The sequence below is a fragment of the Myxine glutinosa genome, chromosome 1, assembly GCF_964187855.1.
Source record: "Myxine glutinosa chromosome 1, kmMyxGlut1.1, whole genome shotgun sequence".
Classification (NCBI taxonomy): Eukaryota; Metazoa; Chordata; class Myxini; order Myxiniformes; family Myxinidae; genus Myxine; species Myxine glutinosa.
In genome coordinates, this window is record NC_136261.1 from 75,531,273 (window position 1) to 75,558,758 (window position 27,486).

A 27,486-nucleotide genomic window follows, 5' to 3' on the forward strand; every position below is an offset into this window, starting at 1 on the left:
GCTGCTCTCTGATTGGTTGAATCGTTTTTTGGACATAGCTCGGTAAGTAATTGTCCGATTAATATGAAACCTTGAAAAGGCACATCCTCGGGTCCCCAGCAATATACCTGGCAAGTTAAAAGTATATCGGACCCGTGGTTGTCGAGAAACAGCGGTCACAGACAAACAGACGTACAGACGTACAGACGTACAAACGTACAAACGTACAGACAGAGATTACTGGAATTATAGATAGATTAGCACAAGGTTCTTTTATTATTTTCCCCTGCATTGTGACTTTCCAAAAGCAGAAGGAAAGAGAGGGGGAAAGGGGCTGAGGGGTTGCCAAATAGTCTGGTCTGTTAGGGGAAAAATTGTGCAGATTTGTCTACAAGCATGACATTTGGCACACTTGTAGTTTTTGACATGCTGAATTCAAATCTGCCGGGAGCCAAAGCCAATTCTCAATGGGAGCGCCATATTTGACACTTCAAAATGGCCGCCACTCAAAAACTGACTTTTCCGTTACTAGCCAACCAAAAGTCACATAATTACAATTAAAAGCACTTTTCTAGGGTTTTGGACCTCACTGATTCTAAATCTGATGTCTGTTTGACAGTAGCCTTGACAGGAAATTTTACATTTTTTTTTTCTTCTGTTTGACAATTTTTTAAATTTTAATTTTTTTATTTAAATTTTTTTTTTTTAATTTATTTCAGGTGCCTGTCGTTCTGCTGTGGGAATAGAAGAATAGAATAGAAGAATAGAGAATAGAAGTCCTAGCTGTACTGGTGGTGGATGGCAAGGATGGATGCCATCAACTGGGAGCTTTGCTGTGTCTGCCAAGAAGAAAAGGATGAACGGTTGCAGACGCCAACGGAAGAGGGCCTTGCTTCAATTGAGAAAGATCTGAATGGTTTTAAAGCCATTGGTGTCATGCCTTCTTGTTTGAAAGTGTCATGGGCTCAGCTTGATGAGGGCCAGGGCATTGCTAAGACGCTTCAGACACACAATGCCAAATATCACAAAGTTTGCAGAACCTACTGCAGTAACTCTCGCCTGAGAAGGTTCACTGAAAAAGAGGATTCTCGTGCCCAAAACTCACCTAAGAAACTACGGTCCAGTTTTGCAGTGTCTTCTGCTCCTCAGAAGTCTCCTTGTTGCATAATATGTGAGGGACAGGACCAAAAGAATCTACGTAAAGTTGAAACATTTAATGTAGACACAAACTTAAAGACCTGGGCTCAGAGCACCAACAATTTCAATCTTCTGGGCAAACTAATTGCCCACGCAGCTGATGCCCACGCTGGTGACACTTACTATCATGTACAGTGTTATTTGCACCTGAGAGACTCAGCTCATACTGAGGATCGCAGATCATCTGCAGGTCCTCCTGCCCCTCACTTCAATTCAGTTGCCATTGCGCAAATTGTTGCTTTAGTCGAGGACTCTGACTCAGTCTTCAAACTGTCTGCTTTGCGACAGTTATATAGAACACTTGTGGAGCAACAGGGAATTCCCTGTTCTGATACCAGGGAACCACATGCCACACGGTTCAAGGAGTATCTTCTGAAGCTGCTTCCTGAGTCGACAGAGTTCTCCCAGGGCAAGGAAGTCTATATGTCTAGCAACCAGAACGTTGGAGATCTAATAGCTGAAGCCCATAAGTCCCAGATAGTCAGGATGATGCTTTGTTGTTGATGCGAGCAGCAGTAATACTTAGGAAATGCTGTCTCCAGAGGCAAGAACCATTTACTGGTTCTTTTGCCTCTGATTCCCTGACATCTCCCATCCCTGGACAGCTCAGAAGCTTCCTCAACATCCTGCTCCAGGGCCCCTCAATCTTGCGTGAACAGAGCAATGAGGAGTTGCAGGCGCAGGTACAAGGCAGGGCAAGAGTTGCAAGCACCATTGCCCAGCAGATTATTTATAATACCTGCAGTGGTTCACATCATGCCACAAAGTCCAGCAACATCCATCACAACAAAGAACATGAGACCCCTTTCCCTTTGTACCAGGGCCTCAAGCTGCATGGTGAGGGTAGGCGGAAGAAAGAGATCAATAATGCCAATGCCTTTGGGGTTTCTGTGTCTTACAGTCGTGTCTTTGAGATCAGGCGATCCATGGCACGAGCACACGTCAAACAGTTTGTCCAGGATGGAGTTGTGCTGCCCACAAACATCCGTAGTGGGGTCTTCGTGACCTTTGATGTAGACAACTTGGATAGCAGCAACCAAGGTAACTTCTCCCATGATGAGTTCCATGGGACAGCAATCAGCGTGACAAACCACCTGTCTTGGGACAACCAAGGAGTACAGCGACCCTCTATCGAGCTGGATCCTACAGACACTACTGTACCACAACTTCCTGAATCCTACACAGTGGTTCAGCCAGCTGAATTCTCAAGCAATGATTTGCATGTACCATGTACTCCAGATCTCAATTCTCGGCCATCTCATAATCTGCTACATGGAGCCAAATTCAAGGATGAGTCCTGGATGGCACATGTGTCCACAGTGCTGAAACAGGACACATTGCCAGAAGGTGAAGTCATCACCTGGTCAGGCTACAACTCCTGACTCATGAGTGATGACTCTGTGAAGCCTAAGGCATTGATAGGGGTTCTACCTCTGTTCCCTGACAAAGCAGCCACACCTTCTATGATGAAACATGCAATGCATCTCACAATGCAAGGCGCAGAGGCCCTCAACCCTGGTCAAACTCCTGTGCTTGGTGGTGACCAGCCTCTGTATGCCATCGCTAAGCAGCTGCAGTGGTCATTCCCTGACACAATGGGGGAAGATAAGCTGGTCCTCATGATGGGCGCTCTACACATAGAGGACAAAATGCACCAGATGATTGGTAAGTTGCTGCGGGACTCTGGGTGGAGCAACATTCTTACTCAGGCCCAGGTCTTCACATCTGGCCGTGCCCAGTCTGTGCTTCATGAGCATCATATAAAGCGCACTCGCTATGCTCACCAGGTCTCTGTCATGGGTCTGTATCTCCTCAGACAGAAGTCATACTCCAATTACTGCTCTGGTGTTGAGGGACCACCTGAGTCTCTAGAGATCTGGGCTCAAAGGTCCAGAACTCACAATCCCATGTTCATGTTCTGGTCTACCATCGTGGACCTGGAGCTCCTAATGTGCCGCTTCATCCTTTCTCTCCGTGAGGGAGACTTCCTGCTGTATGTGCAGGTCTGTGATGAGCTGTGCTCCTGGTTCCATGTGATGGACCACACAAACTATGCTCGTTGGCTACCAGTGCATGTGCGGGATATGATCCAGTTGCCTGAGAAGCACCCACAGTTGTATGCTGAGTTTCTCAAGGGGAACTTTGTTGTCCAGAGGTCACCTCACAAGTTCAGCCTCATTGGCAAGGACCAATCTCATGAGCAGTCAAACAAGAACCTTCAGGCCCATGGTGGTGGTTGGTCTGTATGAAAACCCTGAGGCCTTCACTCTTTTCATGCCAGCAGGTCCCGACTGCTCTCGATGTATCGAGGAGTTTGAGGCTGTGTTGGACACTGCAAGCTCACGCACTACCCATCACGAAGAAGCAAGTGCTTTGCAGACTAAGTACACAAGAAAGATGTTCTGTCATTTGTGGAGATAGCTGAACAGCTAGGTAATCCCTTTGCCAATGGCCATGAGCTTGTGGCTCTACACACACAGGAGGTCATGAAAGATGAAGTTGTTGCATCGCTTGCCCAGCTTCATAACCTTGGAAAAGATCTGCATGCCAAGTTTGTAACACAGACTCTAGACCAGGACACTTTGCCAATAACAAACACTCTCAAACGCCAAAATGTCCTCACATTTGCCAATCGCCCTGTTACCACCAAAAAGGGAGGCACATCAGGCAGTGCTCAGAGAAACTCTTCCCTCATAACCAAGCTTTTCCTGTCCTTGCAGTCTCGACCTGATGCAGACATGGAAGAGTTCTTCCAGTATGAGAATCAGAGAGAACCACCTAGTCTCTCAAACCAAGGATCACTCAGGTCTGGCAAAAAGTCGGACATTCTAGAGCACCTAAAGGCACCCACTGGTCGCTCAGCTGCAGCCAAAGCAGCCACAGTTGTGGTACTTGACATGGCAGCTGTTGTTCACATGGTGCGGCCGACCTCAGCACACACATTCACTGATTATGTGTCACAGCATTTGGTGCCATTTGTGGAGTCACAGGTAACTCCAACTGTCACACGGGTAGATGCTGTCTGGGACACCTACCCAGAGGACAACCTCAAAACCCTGACACACCATCGTCGTGGCTTAGGCCCATGTACCAGGATTGGGGATGGCCAGACCCGTATTCCAAAGAAGGACTGGAACACTGGGTTCCTCAAGAATACTGACAAAAAGAGGGAACTGTTCCCCTTCCTGAGTGCACAGCTTGTAAAGCAGGATCTGGGTGGGAGACTTCTCCTCAGCACCAACAAGGAGAGTGTTCTCTCCAACAAACAACATGACGTGTCTGGTCTTCAGCCATGTAACCACACTGAGGCTGATACCAGGATACTGCTCCATCTTGCCCATGCAGCACAGCAGCGCCACCAGGTTGCCTTGGTGCGCACAGTCGACAGTGATGTGGTCATCCTGGCCATTCACTTCTTTTCATCACTTGGGCTGTCCCAGTTGTGGGTCTGTCTCGGCAGTGGGAAGAAGATGCGTGACAATCCTATCCACACTCTCTCTGCCCAGCTGGGACCATCAACGTGCCTGGCACTGCCACTATTCCACGCGGTCACAGGCTGTGACACTGTGTCACACTTCCTGGGATGTGGTAAGAAGTCAGCCTGGTCAGCCTGGCAGAGCACACCAGGACTGACAGACACCCTTGTTGCCCTCACCAGTGAACCCCAAGAGCTCAGCCCACAGTCCCAGCACATGCGCACTCTAGAGCGCTTTGTTGTAGTCATGTACAGCAAGGGCTGTGGTCTGGAAAGAGTCAATGAGGCTAGGCTTCGACTCTTCACAAGTGGGAAGAAGACACTAGAGGCCTTACCACCAACACAAGCTGCTCTATATCAACACATCCGCAGAGCAATGCTGCAGGCCAGCTTCTTCTGGAGTCAGGCAACGTCTGTTTACCAGGACATCCCTGACTTCCATGACTGGGGGTGGCACAAGGACAGCAGTGGTGGGTGGTTGCCCTTCTGGACAACCCTTGAGGACAGCAGCAAGGCCTGTTCCATCCTTTTGCAGTGTGGCTGTGCGAAGTCATGCACAGGGAACTGCAAGTGCTGCAGAGCTGGCGTTTGTTGCACAATTTTGTGCAAATGCGAAGGTGGATGTGTGAACAATGAGAATTCATGAATCAGTGTGACACCAGTCACATCACGTGATATGATTGATACATTTATTGATCGATTGATTTACTATTAATATATTTAAATTAATTAATTAATATTAACATAGTGCTTAATGGTTATTAGCCTGATTTTGTTGATCAATAAAGGATACCTTGATCTCTTGGTTTTACTTGTTTTACTTCCTGATTTATGACTTTAAGTGTCAAAGTTATGCAAAATTTATTATAATATTCACCTACACCTACATGTCCTACACCTACACCTACATTCACCTACACCAAATTCACCTACATGACTACAACGGCGGCCATATTGGATTTTCCAATTTGGCGATCCCTGTCAAGGCTACTGTCAAACAGACATCAGATTTAGAATCAGTGAGGTCCAAAACCCAAGAAAAGTGCTTTTAATTGTAATTATGTGACTTTTGGTTGGCTAGTAACGGAAAAGTCAGTTTTTGAGTGGCGGCCATTTTGAAGTGTCAAATATGGCGCTCCCATTGAGAATTGGCTTTGGCTCCCGGCAGATTTGAATTCAGCAGGTCACAAACTACAAGTGTGCCAAGTTTCATGCTTGTAGACAAATTTGCACAATCCCCCCTTAAAATCCCCCTAACAGACCAGACTAAAAGACATGTATGCAAGATTTGGTGGAGAACAACCCATTCCTGTTTTTATTTTATTTTTCTTCTATAATTCACTTCTCCTTCTCCCTCCTTTTGCTTTAAATATTTCACTATTGATTCTTGTCTTTTTGCAATTGTTGTTTTCATGTTTTGTTATGCATTATGTTTTGCACTCTGTCAAAGCGCCTTTGGGCTTCATGAAAAGCGCTATACAAAATAAATGAATTATTATTATTATTATTAATTTTCAGACGTACACAGAGAATTGCCTTATCCTCGCCTGAGAGGGTATTGCATTTGAGTCCGTTTGTTTGTGTCTGTCCACACAGAATAAATATGATTTTCTCTGCAACCGTTGGTCCGATTGACAGGAAATTTTCACCATAGGTGCAACTCCACCTGCATAATTTTTTAAATAATAATAACGCCATAGGTCACGTGGTTCGGACGCCATCTTGGAAAAACGGAAAAACTTTGCACCTCTATATCTCCGAAAGCGCTGAATAGAAAAAATTGAGACATGGCTCATTGTAAAGAACTCTCCATGGGGAATAAAATATGTTAATGATGTCATAGGTGCCTCCATTATGACGTCATAATTCGACAAGTACAAAACTTCATCCGATCAAGATGACGTTTGAGCATAATCTCGGAGTAAATTAGTGGAGGGAAAAAATTAAAATAATGATGACGTCATCGGTCACGTGGTTCGGCCGCCATATTTGTTTTAACACAAAGCCTTAAACACCACTGAAAATACATCCTGGCGAGGGTTTGCAATCTCCGATTGCTCTTTCTTGTTTAATATCATAAGAAAGCCAGCGCGTAATCTCCATGGTCATTATTTAAGGTCTAATCTGGTAGGAACTCATTCCAAAACATTCAACAATCGCTCCTACTTTGGCAAATAGTGCTTAGTTCAACAGTGTTAGTCACAAAAAGTTTGTTCAATAGTTTTTGTCCAAAGAGTAAGAAAAGACACCACTAGGATTCTTCCAAAAAAGTGAGTAACTGTCACCATAATAATATGAACAATGTTTGATGTATTACATCAAAAGGTTCGAATTGTCAAGGCTCCATAGGAATTGCTGCCTAAGCCACTCCCATACCCTGGGTTCCTGAAAAATAAAATTCGCTATTGACAAATGCAAAGTGTCAGTGAGTCGATTCTGCACTGTATCTCTAAGATTCTTCTACAACTCCGTGGTTCAAAAAGGATCCTGCTCTGCTACTGAAATATCAACCCTAGTCTCCAACAAAGTCAGCCTTATTTAACTTTGTAAGGAATTGTTTGGGGCTTCAGGAAAAGGATCTGTCCTGGTGACTGACTTTAGAAAAGCCTGTCATTAACTTTACATAAACCCTTAATGGTTCTTAATATTTAGTCAGGTTCACTATGTTAACAAATATAATTTCGTTCAAAATTTTGGTAGATTAGCAAAACTATACATTTTTGGAATATTCAGAGCATGAGGAATCCAAAAATTAATGTTTACATTTGCGTAGACACCTTTGCGAAAATGACACTCAGGACAGTGATGAAGATAGTCAGGTTCACCATGTTAACAAATATAATTTCTTTCAAAATTTTGGGATTAGCAAACCTGTACATTTTTGGAATCTTCAGAGCATGGAGAATCCGAAAATCAATGTTGGCATTTGCACAGACACCTGCATGGCCGCCATTTTGGATTTTGAAAATGGCCGCCATAAAATACATATTTTGCGCGATCTCGGCTTCTATTCAACCTAGAGACTTAATTAAATATGCTATTCCGATGTTTTCTGGGTCAAGGAATCCAATAAAGGCCTCAAAAATAGTGCTCAGGATTATAGAAAAGCAACAAACAAAGGTAATTGAAAACCATTGTCTTTATATTTGTGATATAACTGTATTACATAATACATGATATTGCAAGTCCTTTGAAGTTATAGGTTGTTATAGGAAGTTATAGGTAGTATCAGATTGAACTATAAGTCCTATACACAGGATCTACGAGGTCTATACCGTTCAGGAATATGCTTTTACAGATCTTCATCACTGTCCTGAGTGTCATTTTCGCAAAGGTGTCTACGCAAATGCAAACATTAATTTTTGGATTCCTCATGCTCTGAATATTCCAAAAATGTATAGTTTTGCTAATCTACCAAAATTTCGAACGAAAAAAACATAGTGAACCTGACTAATTCCCCATTTAACCCAATATGTCCATCATTATTTATCAACGCCTCTGTCAGCAAAGTGGCACATGTTTATTTTAATAAAAAGGAATGTGACCTCCTGCATATATTCAAAGAAAGGATTTGTAGAACACGTTACCCCACGCAGTCTTGAGAAACAATGACATTGGCGGGGTCTGCGAGCGGCCAATTTGATTGGTCGAGATGTAAAATGCCATAATATTTTGTCCAAGTGCTGCTAAACTGTAGGGTTTTGAAAGTAGCAAAAGGCAAATCGTGTTCTCCAGGGTTCAAGTAAATAATTGAACTGAAATGAAATAAATATTTTAAAGGTTGTACAAAAAAAAGAATTGAGAGTTTACCACCATTGATGCCAGATCTTTTACACCACCTTATTTAACATGTTACATTAGTTTTTTGGGGCCTGGTGTATGTATCCATTACGGCATCCTTTAAAACAGCAAGTTTCTTGTTTGGAATGATTTTCAACCTTGTTTGACTGCTAGACAGGCATAGTAAAAATACATTATCTAATTCCTTTGCACATGCGCAATCAGAACAAATTCAGAGCCAAAGCACTGCAAAACTACAGCTTAGTTTTCAAAATAAACCATTTCATTGAAATCAAGTTGTTCCTCGATCATAAAATGACGTCTGTAGACAGACAGACAGCCAAAAGTGAACCGCTTGCTTAACCTCACATTTCGCTTCACATGCGCGGGGTAATTCGTAGTTTCGGAGTGTGCCAAATCTACGTAGTCAATACCTGCGGTAAGTGGCAGGTCCTAATTGTCACAAAAACTAGACAGATTTGAAGCCATCGGAGCAGACTTCACCTGCATTCGTTACCCATCTCAATAAGCCGCAGGACCTCTTCCACACAGGACACCTGTTGCTCCTGCAGTCCCACAACCTGCACCTGCTGTCGCCCATCCTCCAGTACCCGCAGCTTTGCTTTCCTATTGAGCAAGTCAAAGACCTGCCAAATGCACATGCAAATACACTGGTGATTTATCAATCACAATTATAACCATGATGTCCCAGTCATTGTGCATTTAATTTGCAGGTTGGTAGTGGGCAAAGTCCTTACCTTGCCACTGTAAATTTCAAAGAAGGTAGCAAACACGTGGAGATTTAATTGCCTCCTTCGCGGTTGCTTTAGAAACTGGAAAACATCTCGTGCTAAAGCAGGACGGATAAGGGTCGGCAAAGGATGTAATGCAGGATAAAAGGTTATTTATTTTTTTCATGTCAAAAATAACAGATAAATCACAAGCATACCCTGATCAGTTTATGCTCAGAGATGAAAAAAGGGAAAGGCTGGCAGAGGGAGATGCGTAGGAAGGGGGAGGGGGTGAGGAGAAGGAAGGAGCCTGGATAAACTACAACACAATAAAACTTGAGGAAATGCAGGTGAATCAGGGAGAAAAAAAAAACCAGAAAAAATACAGGCATGTTTTAAACTTCACTTGGATTTATTTATGAAATGCAAAGCACCATATAGGTTAACAAGTCGGGTTATGATCGGCTGATTTGTACTTTATTAGTGCGTTATGTTAACTACTCGTGATCCTCCATGAAGATGTGCCACTTCCTTGGATGGGAGAGGGGTGGAGCATATATTGCGCATTAACATTCAGCTGGAAGATGACTCAAAGTGCCAGAAGGGGGCGTAATTTCATGTTTTACATAAATTTGTCATTTCATGTTATTTACAAAGCTTATGTGACGTTGACCTTCCACATGTGAAAATAAAGTGGCACAACAAATTTAAGGGAATCGTCCAAGGACTTGGAAACGTAAAAGGAACAAACAGCGGCTCCCTGTCATAATATATATATCAGTAATTATGTGACTCCATGCCGTGAGTGGAGAACCGCCGGTAAGGTGTCCCATATACACACACATACAGTCACGTGAAAAAGTAAGTACACCCCATGTAAAGTTTTGACTTTTTCAACATATTTCAACATACAGCTATTTGATCTTCATTTCAACAATATTGCTAGATAAAGGTGATATAATATAACAAATATCATGAAACATTTACATTTTGTAGTCCATTGTATAATTTAAATAAACATAAATGCAAATTTTGCATGTGGAAAAAGTAAGTACACCCCTACATTTATCACAACTTGAAATACCTAAAATTAGAATCAGGTGCACCAGCTCAGGTGCAAATGATTACAACATCGTTAGAGAGGATCTTGGAGGAACCTGTCTTATTTAAACCTCAGACATTTAGTTTGGTTTTTTTTTTTTTTTTTTTTTGTATACAAGATCGAGGCTCGTGAAAGAGCGAACATTAATCACACAGAAAAGACAAACAGACACACAAAACAAATAACATCGGGAGCGGTAGACAAGATGGGGAGAGAGGGGGAAGGACACAAACACAACATTTGAGAGCAGGGACCGAGAGACATGGAGACATCGAGAGAACTGTGGGAGGGAGAGGGCTTTGGGGGGAAGGCATGGGAAGGGGGGGGGGGGGGTGGGAGAGGTATAAAACATATGGACACTGCCAAGACTTCCAGGAAAGAAGTTGGAATTTGAAACAAGGTGGATCTGGGGTGAATTAGTGGGGGTAGAAAAGATCAAGGTTTTGGATGGGGGAAGATAAGAGATGGTGGTGAACAGCTGTTTTGAAGACCTGGAGGGAGGAGTGTGATTGAAGTGAGTGTGGGAGTTTGTTCCAGAGGCGGGAGAAAAGAGGAATGAAAGAGTGAAGGTGAGCAGAGAGGCAAGATTTCGGCAGTTTAACCATCAGAGGGTGGCTGGCAGATCTTGTGCGACCTGTAGGAATATTTGGGGGACAGAGCACAGAGAGAGCTGGGGGAGCAAGGCCGGAGAGGAGTCGGTAGAAGACAGAAAGACCACCTACCTGCCTGCGGTGAGTGAGTGAAAGGCCCTCAGAGATAGCTTCATCGTGGGAGATTCCAATGATTCTGAAAGCTTTGGATTCAACAGCGTGAAGCCGAGCCAGGTGTGAGGCAGGAGCACCAGCCCATAGGGAAGAACAGTATTCCATTGAGCTGCGGATGAAAGCCTTGTATGTGGTGAGGAGCTCAGGTGTGCCTAGGAAGGACTTCGCACGACGGAGGATGCCCAGTCGGCGACTGGCTTTGGAGGCCAGCTTGGAAATGTGGTTTTCCCAAGAAAGATCATGGCAGATGGTGAGGCCCAAAAGCTTGAGCGACAGAACTTCTTGGAGAGGATTGTTGAGAAAGTAGATGGGAGGGTTGTCCAGTCGATCTTTTCGGAGAGACATAGTAAGAGTGTGAGATTTGTCAGGATTGAAAGACATGTTCCACATGTTTGACCAGTCTGTGATTTTGTCCAGGTCTTCAGAGTGAGGAGGCTGCAGACTGCCGATCTGAGGGAAGAGGAATGGAGCGGCAGAGAGTGGAGTCATCAGCAAAGAGATACAGAGGATTTTCCAGAGAGTCGGAGAGATCATTGATAAAGACCAGAAAAAGCACAGGGCCCAGCACACTGCCTTGGGGAACTCCAGCCTGAACGGGAAGGGGAGATGAGAGAAATCCATTCAGGGCCACACGTTGACTACGACCAGAGAGGAAGTCCGCAAGCCATGCATGGAGATTTCCATGGATACCATAGGAGGAGAGTTTGGTGAGCAGAGCTGGGTGCCAGACCGTATCGAAGGCACGTGATATGTCAAGGGAGACAGCTCTGATTTCCTGTTTGGCATTGAGGACCTCCATCCATTGTTGAGACAGCAGAAGCAGCATGTCCAGAGTAGAGTGACCTGGTCTGAAACCAAATTGATGATCAGAGATCAAGCCATTGGAGAAGAGGAAAGATTTCATATCCGAAGCAATGATGGATTCCATGACTTTGCTGATAATTGGGAGCAGGCTGATTGGTCTGTAGTTGCAAGGATCTGTTTTTGCACCTTTTTTGTGTAAAGCGGTAATGTTTGCTGATTTCCAGGATGCTGGCAGATGACCTTGAGCAAAAGATAGGGTGAAAAGAACAGAGAGAGGGTGAGCTAGAGCGGCAGAGCAGGATTTTAGGACCCGTGGGCTGATGCCATCTGGTCCAGTTGCAGAATCAGAGTCGAGGTTTGACAAAAACTCCTCCACCTTGTCAGGAGAGAAGGTCACAGAGTCCAGGAGCAGTTTGGTTCGACTGGGAAAGGTGGGAACAGAGAGAGATGGGTTTGGGACTAAGGATTTTGAGGCAAACACAGAGTTGAGGCATTTGGCTTTGTCACGTGCGATGTCAACTGTGTGGCCATTTGAGGTAAGGGAGGGGATGGAGGGGGAACAAACACCAGAAACGGATTTGACGAGACGCCACCAGAATTTGGTGGAAGGAGACAGGTTTGAGAGTTCATTCTTGAGTGAGGAGAGATAGTGCTTCCTGGCACTCCTGAGGGTAGACACACACTTGTTCCGAGCTTGGTGGAAGGAACTGAGATTTCCTTCAGTTGGATTAGCCTTCCAAGAGGCAAAGGCAAGTTGTTTCAGGGCAACTGCCTCACCACAAGATTCAGTGTACCATGGACGGGAGGAAGGGTAAGACAACTGAAGGCGAGATGGGATAAATCTGTGCATGAGAGAGATCAGTTTGCTTTGGAAGAATTCCCAGGAAGAATTGATGTCAGAGGCAGTGGAGATGGGAGACCAATCCAGACGATTGATGGCTGCTTGAAGACCGTCCCAGTCGGCCTGAGTGAAATGCCAGACTCGTCGACGCTGAGGAGGCTCTCTGAGAATGGCCAGAGAGATGTCCACTTTGACAAGCACATGATCAGAAGAACCGATTGGAGCAGAAGAAGAGCAGCAGACATTAGCAGGGAAGTTGGTCATAACCAAGTCTAGAAGAGAAGATACTCCATTGGCTGAGATCCAGGTCGGGAAATTGACAGATTGTGTCAATCCCAGTGAGTCACAGAAGTCCTTTGCTGAGGTGCCATGACTGGTGAGAGAGGAACCCACACCCAACCAGGTGGCATGATGACAATTGAAGTCACCACATATGAGGAAGAGAGAGTTGGGATGAGTGGATAGAAGTTGGTCCATGTTGTCAGACAGTGAAATGTAGATGGAGTCATCAATGTTTGGGGGACGGTACAGAACACATGAACAAAAGGTGGGAGCGGAGAGGAAGCCGTAGCCAGAGGTACTCCTGGGGGTGAGGAGGAGAGAGGGCAGTGCAAGGAGAGTGAGGAAGAGAGTTTTTGATAAAGATAGCCACCCCACCACCAGGCCGAGGCTCAGGTCTATCATACCGGAGGAGGGAGTAACCAGGAAGAGATATTAAGGAATCAGAGACATCTTGAAGGAGGAAAGTCTCTGTTAAGCAGATCAAGTCTGGATTGTCAGAAGCAACCTGTATGGAGAGATCAGTCAGGTTTGAGCGAAGGCCCCGGATGTTTGAGGTCCATACCATTAATGAAGAGAGAGGGGGAGCATCGGGTACAGGACAGGGGAGGGGAGGAGTAGGGTAAGATGAAGGATGAGAGGGGGAGGTAGGGAGAGCAGTTGTTAGTGTGTCAGCGATTGCAGAAGAGTTCCAAGAAAGGGAAGGATGAGGAGGATGAAAGGTTTGAAGGTGAAGGGATGAGGCACAGTGAGGGGTTGTTTGAGGGGGGGCAGAGGAAAGAAGAAGGTTGGGGTGGGTGGAGGTATGAGATAGAAGGGAGACGAAGTGGGGAGGAGGCAGCTTTGAGGAGGAGGGGAGAGGAGGGAGAATTGGAGAGGAATGGTATGGGGGGAGATTTGAATGGGAGGGGTTGGGGGGGAGTTTTGAAGGGGAGGAGTGAGGGGGGAGTTTAGGAGGGGAAGGGCAAGGGGGGAGTTCAGGAGTGGAAGGGCAAGGGGGGAGTTCAGGAGTGGAGGGGTAGGGGGGGGGGTTTAAGAGTGGCGGGGCAAGGGGGGAGTTTAGGAGTGTAGGTGCAAGGGGAGGGATTTGGATGGGAGGGGCAAGAGGGGGGTTTAGAAAGTGGATGATTAATGAAAGACGAACATTGAAAACAAATTGGGTTTGTTGTGATTTTCAAGTTAGCAATCCGGTTCAGTTCGGTTTGCTCTTTGTTGTTGAAGTGTGCGGCGTCACAATGTCTAGATCAAAAGAGCTCTCTGAGGCCTTCAGAAAGAAGGTTATAGATGCCTACGAGTCTGGGAAGGGATTTAAAAAGATCTCCAAACAATTTGAAATCAATCATTCGACTGTCCGGAAGATCATCTACAAGTGGAGAAGATTCCAAATAACTGCCAACTTGTTCAGGCCAGGCCGCCGCAGCAAGTTCAGCCCGAAAGCAGACCGCAAGATGCTGAAAGAAGTCTTTAAGAACCCCAGAATGTCATTACGGGACCTACAGGTAGCTCTTGCCACTGTTGATGTCAAAGTGCATGAGTCTACCATTAGAAAGAGGCTGCACAAATTTGATCTACATGGGAGGTGTGCCAGGAGGAAACCTTTGCTGTCCAGAAAGAACATCAGGGGAAGACTAAAGTTTGCCAATGGACACCTAGGCAAAGACCAGCATTTCTGGAACAATGTGCTCTGGACAGATGAGTCAAAGGTAGAGCTATTTGGCCACAGTACCAGAAGACATGTTTGGCGAAAACCAAAGACAGCATTTGACCACAAGAACCTGATACCAACTGTAAAGCATGGTGGTGGAAATATTATGGTTTGGGGCAGCTTTGCTGCATCAGGGCCTGGGCAACTCACCATCATAGAATCCACTATGAATTCTTCATTGTACGAGAGGGTGCTTGAGGATAATGTGAGGCCATCTGTCAGAAAGCTGAAGCTCAACCGAAGGTGGACCTTGGCTTGCGACATGACAATGACCCTAAACATACCAGTAAATCCACCAAGGAATGGCTGAAAAGAAATAAATGGAGGGTTCTGGAATGGCCAAGTCAACGCCCGGATCTAAATCACATCGAGATGTTGTGGGGGGGTTTGAAACGAGCTGTGCATGCAAGAAACCCCTCAACCATCGCACAGCTGAAAGAATTCTGCATGGAAGAGTGGGCAAAAATTTCTCCCAGTTGATGTCAGAGACTGGTAGACAGTTATAAGAAACGCCTACTTGAGGTTGTTTCTGCCAAAGAGGGCAATACCACCTATTAGAGCCAAGGGTGTACTTACTTTTTCCACATGCGAAATTTGCATTTCTGTTTATTTAAATTATACAATGGACTACAAAATGTAAATGTTTCATGATATTTGTTATATTATATCACCTTTATCTATCAATATTGTTGAAATGAAGATCAAATAGCTGTATGTTGAAATATGTTGAAAAAGTCAAAACTTTACATGGGGTGTACTTACTTTTTCACGTGACTGTACATACATACATATACATACGTACGTACGTACATATTTTTTCTGATGAAAGGGCAAAAAGGTAACACCAAAATGTAGTAAGAAGTGTCACAGGCGGGCAAAAAAAGCAAAAGGGTAAGCGTCAATAAGAGAGGGCAGGTAAGAAAACGCTGATCTGCAAATAAGGGGGTTGGGCCTTGGCCTTGTCTCTGGGGATGATAAAAAAAAGATTGCGGATAGGGATGGGGCATAGCATATATGGTGATACCTCACTTCCTATGCGGCTTTTTATTTGATTTCTCTTAAATTCCATACACATGGACCAATTGCCCCAAACTTTGCTGTACCACATTATTTTCACACAAGGAAGGTCACGTACGTACATAGTCATCTGTCCACAAAGCCTGCCTAACCAATGCCACACTATGATCTACTTGATGCATCCATCCACGTTTGCCTCAGTCGCCCTCTCCCACCTTCAGGATTCGAACTTTAGATCCCCAGTCCATCACACCAAGTCCATCTCATGCTGTTCATGCCCATACCACCTCAGCCTTGGACTCCTGGAGCCTTTCTCTGAAGTTTCTCATTTCCACTTCCTATTTAATCTCAGTATTCAAGGTGTTCCCTCAATACCACTCCAACAAGACAAAAACAACTATGACAAAAAGGACCCTACAAAGCCTTGAGATTAACAATGTAGTCTTCATTTCGAGCTTTTTCACTATTACCTGTCACGAATGCAATGAATAATTTTTACACACCAGATTCAACAAATGGTCGTTTGCCCAACTATCCTCAAGTGATTTTTAACCACCTTTCACTCTCAATGCAACATGGTCACACTATACTTAACCGCTTGCCCAGGTATGAACATTGTCAGCATCAATGAAAATCAAATTGGCCATTATTTGAGAGAAACTTCCCTAACAATTGGCTACATGGAACATAGAATGCCAAAAGGTGCATACCGATCTGTTTAGTCATTATACAACACAGGTTGTAAGAAAACTGTCTGAGTTGCATCACTCTCACCTGCAAGTGCATATACACCATTACTACAATCTTGGGTCTTCCCAGAAAACACACCGCCCATGGTCTGCAATTAAAGGTTTTGAACATCAGGAAAAAAAAAAAAAAAAAATTAAACTAAATTACAAATCATGGCTTCATTCACATTTAAGTTTAATCTCACAATAAACATTAATTGCAATAATAAATTAGCAATTGCCAAGGGAAAGATGGACAACAGATTTTTAACAATGACCCAAAACTGAAATTGTATGGTCGTGGCTCAGTGGTGAGTGCTGGCCTGGCAACCCAGAGGTTGGGAGTTCAAATGCAGTTGATGGCCTTAGTTTCAAAGATTGGAACCTTGGCTGTTTTGGAAGCTAAAATGGACGCGGGAGAATTACCCAATCATATATTCTGCAAAAAACCCAGCTAGCTCACTCATGGCTGGAGGTAATCTGCCTGCCTTACCAAAAGTCTGGTCTGGTCTACATGGGGTGCCGGTCAGCTAAACACAATGGCAACTTGGCACAGCACTACATTTATTCCAGTTAATCAATCCACCCTCCACCTTAATAATGATGCCCATCCAAATTCTCCCAAAAAAAATACATCCATAAAAAACCCCACCTCGAGCAAGTATGGGTTCGTGATCGTAAATCCCATAAAGTCTACAACCCTGCTCCCTCTTTCCCAATACATATCCCACTATCCCCTCACTCCATGGACGAACACCCACCATAAATCTCTGATTACTCCCTTCCAAAGATTGTGGACCAACTATATTTGAGTCTTCCAAAAACAATCAGTGTACTTTCCATCAAGGTTAATACTGCAGCTCTTGGACAATTCCCAAGCCTCCCAAAAACCTGATGTCTTGGACAATTCTCAAAACCTGATTGATCTCTCCATTCAGGTTGCTTCTGACAATCCAGACTTGATCTGCTTAACAGAAACTTTCCTCCTTCAAGATGTCTTCCTGGTTACTCCATCCTCCGGAATGATAGACCTGGGCCTCGTCCTGGTGGTGGGGTGGCTATCTTTATCAAAAACTCTCTTCCTCACTCTCCTTGCACTGCCCTCTCTCCACCCCACCCCCAGGAGTACCTCTGGCTACGGCTTCCTCTCCGCTCCCACCTTTTGTTCAAATGTGTTCTGTACCGTCTTCCAAACAGTGATGACTCCATTTACATTTCGCTGTCGGACAACATGGACCAACTTCTATCAACTCATCCAAACTCTCTTCCTCATATGTGGTGACTGCAACTGTCATCATGCCAGCTGGCTGGATGTGGGTTTCTCTTTCACCAGCCATGGCACCTCAGCAAAGGACTTCTGCGACTCATTGGGACTGACCACAATCTGTCAATTTCCCGATCTCAGTCAATGGAATATCTCCTCTTCTAGACTTGCTTATGACCAACTTCCCTGCAAATGTCTGCTGCTCTTCTGCTCCAATCGGTTCTTTTGATCATGTGCTTGTTAAAGTGGACATCTCCCTGGCCATTCTCAGAGAGCCTCAGCGCCGATGAGTCTGGCATTTCACTCAGGCTGACTGGCACGGTCTGCAAGCAGCCATCAATCATCTGGACTGGTCTCCCATCTCTACTGCCTCTGACATCAATTCTTCCTGGGAATTTTTCCAAAGTAAACTGCTCTCTCTCATGCACAGATTTATCCCATCTAGTCTCCAGTTGTCTTAACCTTCCTCCCGTCCATGGTACACTGAATCTTGTGGTGAGGCAGCTGCCGTGAAACAACTTACCTTTGCCTCTTGGAAAGCAAATCCAACTGAAGGCAATCTCAGTTCCTTCCACCAAGCTCGCAACAAGTGTGCGTCTACCCTCAGGAGTGCCAGGAAGCACTATCTCTCCACACTCAAGATCAAACTCTCAAACCTGTCTCCTTCCTCCAAATCCTGGTGGCATCTGGTCAAATCAGTTTCTGGTGTTTGTTCCCCCTCCATCCTCTCCCTTACCTCAAATAGCTACACAGTTGACACCGCACGTGACAAAGCCGAATGCCTCAACTCTGTGTTTGCCTCAAAATATTGTGTCCCAAACCCAACTCTCTCTGTTCCCATCTTACCCAGTCGAACCCAACTGCTCCTGGACTCTGTGTCCTTCTCTCCTGACAAGGTGGAGAAGTGTTTGTCAAACCTCGACTCTGATTCTGCAACTGGACCAGACGGCATCAGCCCACGGGTCCTAAAATCCTGCTCTGCCGCTCTATCTCACCCTCTCTCTGTTCTTTTCACCCTCTTTTGCTCAAAGTCATCTGCCAGCATCTTGGAAATCAGCAAACCTTACCGCTTTCCACAAAAGGTGCAAAAACAGATCCTTGCAACAACAGACCAATCGGCCTGCTCCCAATTATCAGCAAAGTCATGGATTCCATCATTGCTTCGGATATCAAATCCTGCTCTTCTCCAATGGCTTGATCTCCGATCATCAATTTGGATTCAGACCAGGTCATTCTACTCTGAACATGTTCCTTCTGCTGTCTCAACAATGGATGGAGGTCCTCAATGCCAAACAGGAAATCAAAGCTGTCTCCCTTGACATATCACGACGTGCCTTCTATACGGTCTGGCACCCAGCTCTGCTCACTAAACTCTCCTCCTGTGGTATCCAAGGAAATCTCCACTCATGGCTTGTGGACTTCCTCTCTGGTCGTAGGCAACGTGTGGCCCTGAATGGATTTCTCTCATCTCCCCTTCCTGTTCTGGCTGGAGTTCCCCAATGTAGTGTACCGATCTCTCCGACTCTCTGGAAAATCCTCTCTATCGCTTTGCTGATGACTCCACTATCTGCCGCTCCATTCCTCATCCCTCAGATCAGCAGTCTGCAGCCTCCTCACTCTCTGCAGACCTGGACAAAATCAGACTGGTCAAACAAGTGGAACATGTCTTTCAAGTTGTTGTTTTTTGTTGTTGTTGTAAACAAGACCGAGGCTCGTGAAAGAGCTAACATTAATCACACAGAAAGACAAACCGACACATAAAACATATAACATGGGGAGCGGTAGACAAGGATGGGGAGAGAGGGGGAAGGACACAAACACAACATTTGAGAGCAGGGACATCGAGAGATCTGTGGGAGGGAGAGGGCTTTGGGGGGGGGGGGAGGCATTGGAAGGGGGGTGGGAGAGGTATAAAACATATGGACACTGCAAGGACTTCCAGCAAAGAAGTTGGAATTTCAAACAAAGTGGATCTGGGGTGAATTAGCGGGGGTAGAAAAGATCAAGTTTTTGGATGGGGGAACATAAGAGATGGTGGTGAACAGCTGTTTTAAAGACCTGGAGGGAGGAGTGTGATTGAAGGGAGTGTGGGAGTTTGTTCCAGAGGCAGGAGAAAAGAGGAATGAAAGAATGAAGGTGAGCAGAGAGCCTAGATTTCGGCAGTTTAGCCATCAGAGGGCTGCTGGCAGATCTTGTGCGACCTGTAGGAATATTTGGGGGACAAAGCACAGAGAGAGCTGGGGGAGCAAGGCCGGAGAGGAGTCGGTAGAAGACAGAAAGACCACCTACCTGCCTGCGGTGAGTGAGTGAAAGGCCCTCGGAGATAGCTTCATCGCGGGAGATTCCAATGATTCTGAAAGCTTTGGTTTCAACAGCGTGAAGCCGAGCAAGGTGTGAGGCAGGAGCACCGGCCCATAGGGGAGAACAGTATTCCATTGAGCTGCGGATGAAAGCCTTGTATGTGGTGAGGAGCTCAGGTGTGCCACGGAAGGACTTCGCACGATGGAGGATGCCCAGTCGGCGACTGGCTTTGGAGGCCAGCTTGGAAATGCGGTTTTCCCAAGAAAGATCATGGCAGATAGTGAGACCCAAAAGCTTGAGCGACAGAACTTCTTTGAGAGGACTGTTGAGAAAGTAGATTGGAGGGTTGTCCAGTCGGTCTTTTCGGAGAGACATAGTAAGAGTGAGATTTGTCAGGATTGAAAGACATGTTCCACTTGTTTGACCAGTCTGTGATTTTGTCCAGGTCTTCAGAGAATGAGGAGGCTGCAGACTGCCGATCTGAGGGAAGAGGAATGGAGCGGCAGAGAGTGGAGTCATCAGCAAGGAGATAGAGAGGATTTTCCAGAGAGTCGGAGAGATCATTGATAAAGACCAGAAAAAGCACAGGGCCCAGAACACTGCCTTGGGGAACTCCAGCCTGAACATGAAGGGGAGATGAGAGAAATCCATTCAGGGCCACACGTTGACTACGACCAGAGAGGAAGTCCGCAAGCCATGCGTGGAGATTTCCATAGATACCATAGGAGTTTGGTGAGCAGAGCTGGGTACCAGACCGTATCGAAGGCACATGATATGTCAAGGGAGACAGCTCTGATTTCCTGTTTGGCATTGAGGACCTCCATCCGTTGTTGAGACAGGAGAAGCAGCATGTCCAGAGTAGAATGACCTGGTCTGAATCCTGACAAATCTCACACTCTTCCTATGTCTCTCCGAAAAGACTGACTGGAAAACCCTCCCATCTACTTTCTCAGCAATCCTCTCCAAGAAGTTCTGTCGCTCAAGCTTTTGGGTCTCACTATCTGCCATGATCTTTCTTGGGAAAACCACATTTCCAAGCTGGCCTCCAAAGCCAGTCGCCGACTGGGCATCCTCCGTTGTGCGAAGTCCTTCATTGGCACACTTGAGCTCCTCACCACATACAAGGCTTTCATCCACAGCTCAATGGAATACTGTTCTCCCCTCAGGGCCGATGCTCCTGCCTCACACCTAGCTCGGCTTCACGCTGTTGAAACCAAAGCTTTCAGAATCATTGGAATCTCCTGTGATGAAGCTAACTCCGAGGGCCTTTCACTCACTCACTGGAGGCAGGTTGGTGGTCTTTCTGTCCTCTACCAACTCCTCTCCGACCTTGCTCCCCCAGCTCTCTCTGTGCTCTGTCCCTCTAATATTCCTACAGGTCGCACAAGATCTGCCAGCAACCCTCTTATGGTTAAACTGCCAAAATCTAGGCTCTCTGCTCACCTTCACTCTTTCATTCCCCTTTTCGCCCGCCTCTGGAACAAACTCCCCCACTCCCTTCAATCCCAAACTCCCCCCAGGTCTTTAAAACAGCTGTTCACCACCATCTCTTATCTTCCCCCATCCAAAACCTTGATCTTTTCTACCCCCACTAATTCACCCCAGATACACTTTTTTGAAAATCCAACTTATTTCCTGGAAGTCCTTGCAGTGTCCATATGTTTTATACCTCTCCCACCTCCCCCCAAGCCCTCTCCCACCCACATTTCTCTCGATGTCCCTGCTCTCAAATGTTGTGTTTGTGTCCTTCCCCCTCTCTCCCCATCTTGTCTACCGCTCCCCTTATTTTGTGTTTTATGTGTCGGTTTGACTTTTTGTGCGATTAATGTTAGCTCTTTCACGAGCCTCGATCTTGTGTACAAAAAAAATTAAAAAAATAAAAATAAAAAAAGCCTGACGTTCAACTAAGATCAAGGGCAGGAATTTGGAATTTGGCGACCAGCTGGCCAGGCCTGGCATTCAATGAAACAAACAAAAAACAAAAACAAAAAAACAAATACTGCATTGGAGTAATCATAAGGAACCAAAAAGAAAAAGAAAAAGAAAAGGTAAAGAGCAAATATTGAGTCATCAGGAGGAACCTGGATAGGATTCTGGTTTCAGCCATTACTCCTCCACCCTCAAACCCATCCAAGCTCAGCCAAAGTGAGCCTTCCAGGAAAAAAAAAAATTCTGCAAAAATTCACTTCTCCGATGACAGATAGAGAAAAAGAGACATAAAGAAGAAGCAAGAATTAGAATGAATAAAGAGAAATATGAAAAAGTAGAAAGAAATGTGAAAGGAACAAAGATCCATAACTCCTAGCCCTAACTCCTAGCCCTAACTCCGAGCCCTAACTCCGAGCCCTAACTCCGAGCCCTAGAAAGATGTTTGGAAACACCCAGATATATAGATTTCAGCAGTTCTTTGTTAGGCAAAAACGCAGTAACAGTTACAAGCTACCAGAGGTCCATTAACCAACCAAGGTACCAACTAAGATTAGGGGCAGGAATTTGGCCATGGTGCCGGTGATGGCTCGTCTATGCCTTGTGAAGAACATCATGGGATCTTTAACGCCATCAATACCAGCAGACGGGTCGCTCAGTTTTAACATCCATCCAAAGGATGGCACACACATTGATGAATCACACTGCCTGTGAAACACCAGGAAGACAGCTTATAGCTGGGTTGGGATTAAAACTGCCAGCAGCTGCCATTAAAACTGCCACCTAGTACTGCCAGCCCTATTTACATGGCTCTTTCGCCCTAGCTATTCTCTTCCATTTCAACAGGTCGCTTCTGTCCTGGTGATGCCATATCAATAATTTGAATCCTCACTGTCCATTGGCCATGCTAATCTGTCCCAACCCTCCAAAATACCTATGGCTGTGTATACCTCTCCATGACCACAATGGTCGTCTGGGCAGTGTACGTACCATCCACCCAACAATCAACACCATACAATACCTCAATTCATCTGTGACGACTTCAACAGCCACCAAAATTGCTTGGGTTTCTCTGGCTGTGGGTCTGACCCAATGTCTAAACCTTCCAACCAGGATTTCTGCAACCGATTTAGGTTTTTGCATGACACCTTACTGGACTCTTAGCAGGTAAAACCCCAACTTTCCATCCAACCTCTGCTGCTCCTCCTCTGAACATTTTCGAATCAAAGCTCGCATCTGGTTGCTCGCACTGCGATTTGCCCTTCACAAAACGAATAGCCCATCTCCATAGCATCCGATGTATTCCCAGGTTGAATCTACTTTTACAAAAGCCTACTCACCCTTGTGTACAAATTGATCCTTTTCTGTCTGTGGCAATACCATCCAAACTTGCGGAATTAGTACACAAAGCTGTAGCGAGGTGGTTGTAGTCATGCAACTTGCTTTCTCAACATGGAAGCAAGTCAGAAAGAGAACAACTTCAGCTCACTCAAGGCTCACATCGTGCTTGTTTTTTTTCTTGGGGAAAGCCAAAAAAAAAAAAAAAAAAATCTTGCTCGTCAAGGTGAACTCCTCAGCCAGCCTCCTTCCACAAAATATTGATGGAGCCTTGTTGAGACACTGGTGCATAATCGCACTCCTTCCATTCAGAATGTCCCAAAACAGTGTTTGCCTCCAAACCTCATGTACCCCCCCAACCCCCCCCCCCCCCCACATCAATATTGCCCCCACCGTCTTCTAGGCTGTCTTTAATGCCTAAGGAAGGTAGGGAAAGTTAAATCCAGCTTCAAATCTTCTTCAGCAACTGACTGATGGCATCAGTGCCGGTGTCCTCAAATCCTGCGCCTTTGCTCTCTTCAACCTATCCTCCATCTGCAAAACAGATCCTTTCAACTAATGGCCAGTAAGCTCTACTTCTAATTACAAGCAAAGTTATGGAACCTATAATTGCTGCCATTGTAAGATTTTTACTCTTTCCAAACAGTTTAATACCTGATTAACAGTTTGAATTCCGTCCCAGTCAAAACAACTCCTCCAACAGCAATGGTCGTGGCCATAAATCTCAAACAGGAGGTCAGGACTATCTCATCTCCTTGGACATATCGTGGATATTCAACAGTTTGGCATCCTGCTTTGCTTGTCAAGATCACCGAATGCAACATACAAGGCTGCCTTCATTCCCGGATTTCTGACTTCCTCCACTCATGTGATCAACACATTGCTATCATGGAACCCTCGCCTCTCCCAGTCGAGGAAGGAGTGATCGAAGGCAGTGTCTTCAGCCCAGTCTTGTTCCTCATATATACAAACAACTTCTCCAATGTCCTGGAAACCCCTTCCTCCTTTTTGCAGATTACAACATTGGCAGAGCACCCCATCCGACTGAGGCAAAATGGCAGTTGCTTCAGTCTGTGTCAACCTAAAATTGATTAGATGCTGGTCTGATAAATGGAACACGCCCTTCAATCCTAACAGACCACTGTCTCACCGGTAGGCTAATCAAACCCATCTCAATTTCCATGGTCACTGATTGGCCACCAAAAGGTCAATATTATTGGCTTCTTCCATGAAAAGGCCAAAGCACAAGGCATGTTGGTTGCCTTCTTAACGAGACAAGTCAGGTAACTCCATTCCTCAGTCTATCTTCTCTTCCAGCTAAACGACAAAAATCCAGACCTTCTGCCTCCCTCAACTTCTTATTCCTCCTTTCTCCCCTTTTTGGAACCACTATACGTCACTCTTACCTCCAGTACTTCAAGAAGACAGTGCACTGCCATCTCAGGCAGTCCTTCCCCAAAAAAATCCCTTTCAAATCTATTAACTCTACCTAACTCAACCCTCTTACTTGCAGGTTATTGCATTTCTTCCCCAAATGTCAGTTTGTTTATTTTCGATGAAAATAAAGGGTACAAGTACATATTGCACTCAGCTTAATTCAATGTTAATCACCCTTCGATGGCATTTTATTTCAGAAAAATCAATCTTTCAAAATTTTTAGTTCAACAGCTTACAATTTCTCTTTATAAATATAACTAATCTACATATTACATAGGCATACAGACATGGCAAGACACATCCCCAACATGGCTCTTCAGGAATCTTCAATTTCCTATAGTCTCCATTCTCAATTTTCCTTTTTCAAAGCAGAATCTTACGTGAGTTTTTCCGCTACCCGTTTGGCCGTATGCAAAGCAGGTTGCCATTCCCTTTTCAAAAATGGTCTCCACGAGAGGCCGTGCTGTGAACCTAAAAGAGAAAAAAACATTTCACAGTCATTGAAATGGAAGTCAATTGTCTTCGTACACAGTTAAAACTTCATCCATGAGACGTATTTGGAAAAGTGTCTAAGTTGATAGAAGCAGTTGATATACGGAAGTTGTATTCATGTTACGAGTACAACTTGACAGAAATACATGGAAACATAAACAAATGAGAGTTTAATTCAAGAGTAAGGTGATTCAGAACCCAAACAGATTGAAAGGGTTGAATGCCACACTAAATGAGGACCAAATTTTACTACATCACAAGTCACGATTATATATTTATTCATTTATTTAAGACAAGACGCAATATCGGAACAAAGGAGGTACCTGGCAAAACGAGGTTAAATCTTATAGCAGTTGTATTTTTAATGTAAAAGGGGGAGATGGAATACAAAGGATGCTGCCCACACCTGTACACCATTTCATTGGTCGCGTTCTCATCAAATGCATAGTCAAAGCGGAAGGTCTGGTTTTCAAGATATTTGGTGAGATCGACCTTCAGCTTCGGCTCGTGAACCATGAATATGTCCTTGCTTGGCACAGTTATCACGTCGATCTCCTTCTTCCCCGTCTCTGGAGACAAAAACACACGAGAAGGTATTACTTTCTTTTCTTTTTTTAGTTTATCGCCAATACTCTACTTTGCGGTGCCAGTCAAACCAGCAATTATTGCCCGGCTTTCCGATACACAAGAATTCTCCACAAAAACCCACCTCACATTTCCTGAGCAATTAGCGGCGACACAGACCGAAGATAGATGTAATATAACAGAGCTGATAATTGCTCAGGAAGTTGCTTGTGATAAGTTTGTAAACAAGAGAAAATTAGTCTTGCATGATATAGAAAGCAAGCTCCATTACGAGCATTAGACCAGGGGTGGGGGTAGGGGGGAGGGGGGAGGGGGGAGGTGGCGGGATTGGAGGGAGGGGGGGGTGGGAAATATGTGACGGCCGGTAGACCGGCCATCAGAATATATGGAAGGAAGTTTACAGTGCATTCATAAAGTATTCAGACCCCTTCACTTTTTTCACATTATGTTGCAGCCTCATGCTGAAATCATTTCAATTCATTTTTTCCCTCATCAATCTACACTCAATACCCCATAATGACAAAGAGAAAACAGGATTGTAGAAAGTTTTGCAAATTTATTAAAAAGAAAAAACTGAAATATCACATTTACATAAGTATTCAGACCCTTTGCTATGACACTTGAAATTTAGCTCAGGTGCCTCCCATTTCTCTTGATCATCTTTGAGATGTTTCTACACCTTGATTGGAGTCCACCTGTGGTAAATTCAATTGATTGGACATGATTTGGAAAGGCACACACCTGTCTATATAAGGTCTCACAGCTGACAATGCATATCAGAGCAAAAACCAAGCCATGAGGCCGAAGGAACTGCCTGCAGAGCTCAGAAAGGATTGTGTCGAGGCACAGATCTGGGGAAGCCCACAAAAAAAATTCTGCTGCATTGAAGGTTCCCAAGAGCACAGTGGCATCCATAATTCTTAAATGGAAGAAGTTTGGAACAACCAGGACTCTTCCTCGAGCTGGCCGTCCAGCCAAACTGAGCAATCGGGGGAGAAGGGCCAAGAACCCGATGGTCACTCTGGCTGAGCTCCAGAGATCCTGTGTGGAGATGGGAGAAACTTCCAGAAGGACAACCATCACTGCAAAACTCCACCGATCTGGGCTTTATGGCAGAGTGGCCAGACGGAAGCCTCTCCTCAGTGAAAGACACATGAAAGCCCGCTTGGAGTTTGCAAAAAGCACCCAAAGGACTCTCAAACTGTGAGAAACAAGATTCTGTGGGCTTTCATGTGGGTCGCTAACCTAACGCCCATAATCTAAGGGTCGCCAACAAGTGCAGGCAGAGGGGTCCTCCGGGTTAACATCCTTTCAATAGATGGTGTATGTAGACGAATCATCCTACATGCACAACAACAGGCTGACAGTTCATCTCTTACAAAAAAAAGAAGAAAAAAAAAGAAACAAGCATGGAGACATGCACAAAACATTGCCCAAAAACCACAAGCGCAAAACGCACCTTTCTTATTCAAAGGTCTTTTTCGAAGGCAGACACAGATTCTCTGCTCTTCGGCCTACAAGAGAAGGAAAAAAAAAAAAAAAAAAAGGTCAATAAATTGTGACAGGGTTAGCAAAGTCAGGCTCACTTGGAAGAACACACAGCGCCATGCATACTCACAGTGTCGGCAAGAGTCAGCGGCCGGTAATCTAGGCTCGACCGGAAGTCCCTTATCATTACCAGGAACTCCCAGTTTGGGTTGGTTGAATCAATGTCCTAAAGAATGGAGGCAAGATAAATTTG

General features: G+C 45.0%; 1 protein-coding gene across 2 annotated transcripts in view; it reads right to left on the bottom strand.

The window, feature by feature from the left end:
• The window catches only part of KIF2A (kinesin family member 2A), a 90,464-nt gene that overhangs the window by 20,545 nt on the left and 42,433 nt on the right, over positions 1-27,486 (bottom strand). For both annotated transcript variants that reach the window (XM_068113281.2, XM_068113290.2), the window contains exons 7-13: positions 27,364-27,459; positions 27,205-27,259; positions 25,567-25,729; positions 25,049-25,139; positions 16,449-16,512; positions 9,190-9,281; positions 8,936-9,078 (exon numbers count right to left, since the gene is read on the bottom strand). In XM_068113281.2, the coding sequence (XP_067969382.1) occupies positions 8,936-9,078; positions 9,190-9,281; positions 16,449-16,512; positions 25,049-25,139; positions 25,567-25,729; positions 27,205-27,259; positions 27,364-27,459 (704 nt within the window). The remainder of the gene's footprint in view (positions 1-8,935; positions 9,079-9,189; positions 9,282-16,448; positions 16,513-25,048; positions 25,140-25,566; positions 25,730-27,204; positions 27,260-27,363; positions 27,460-27,486) is intronic.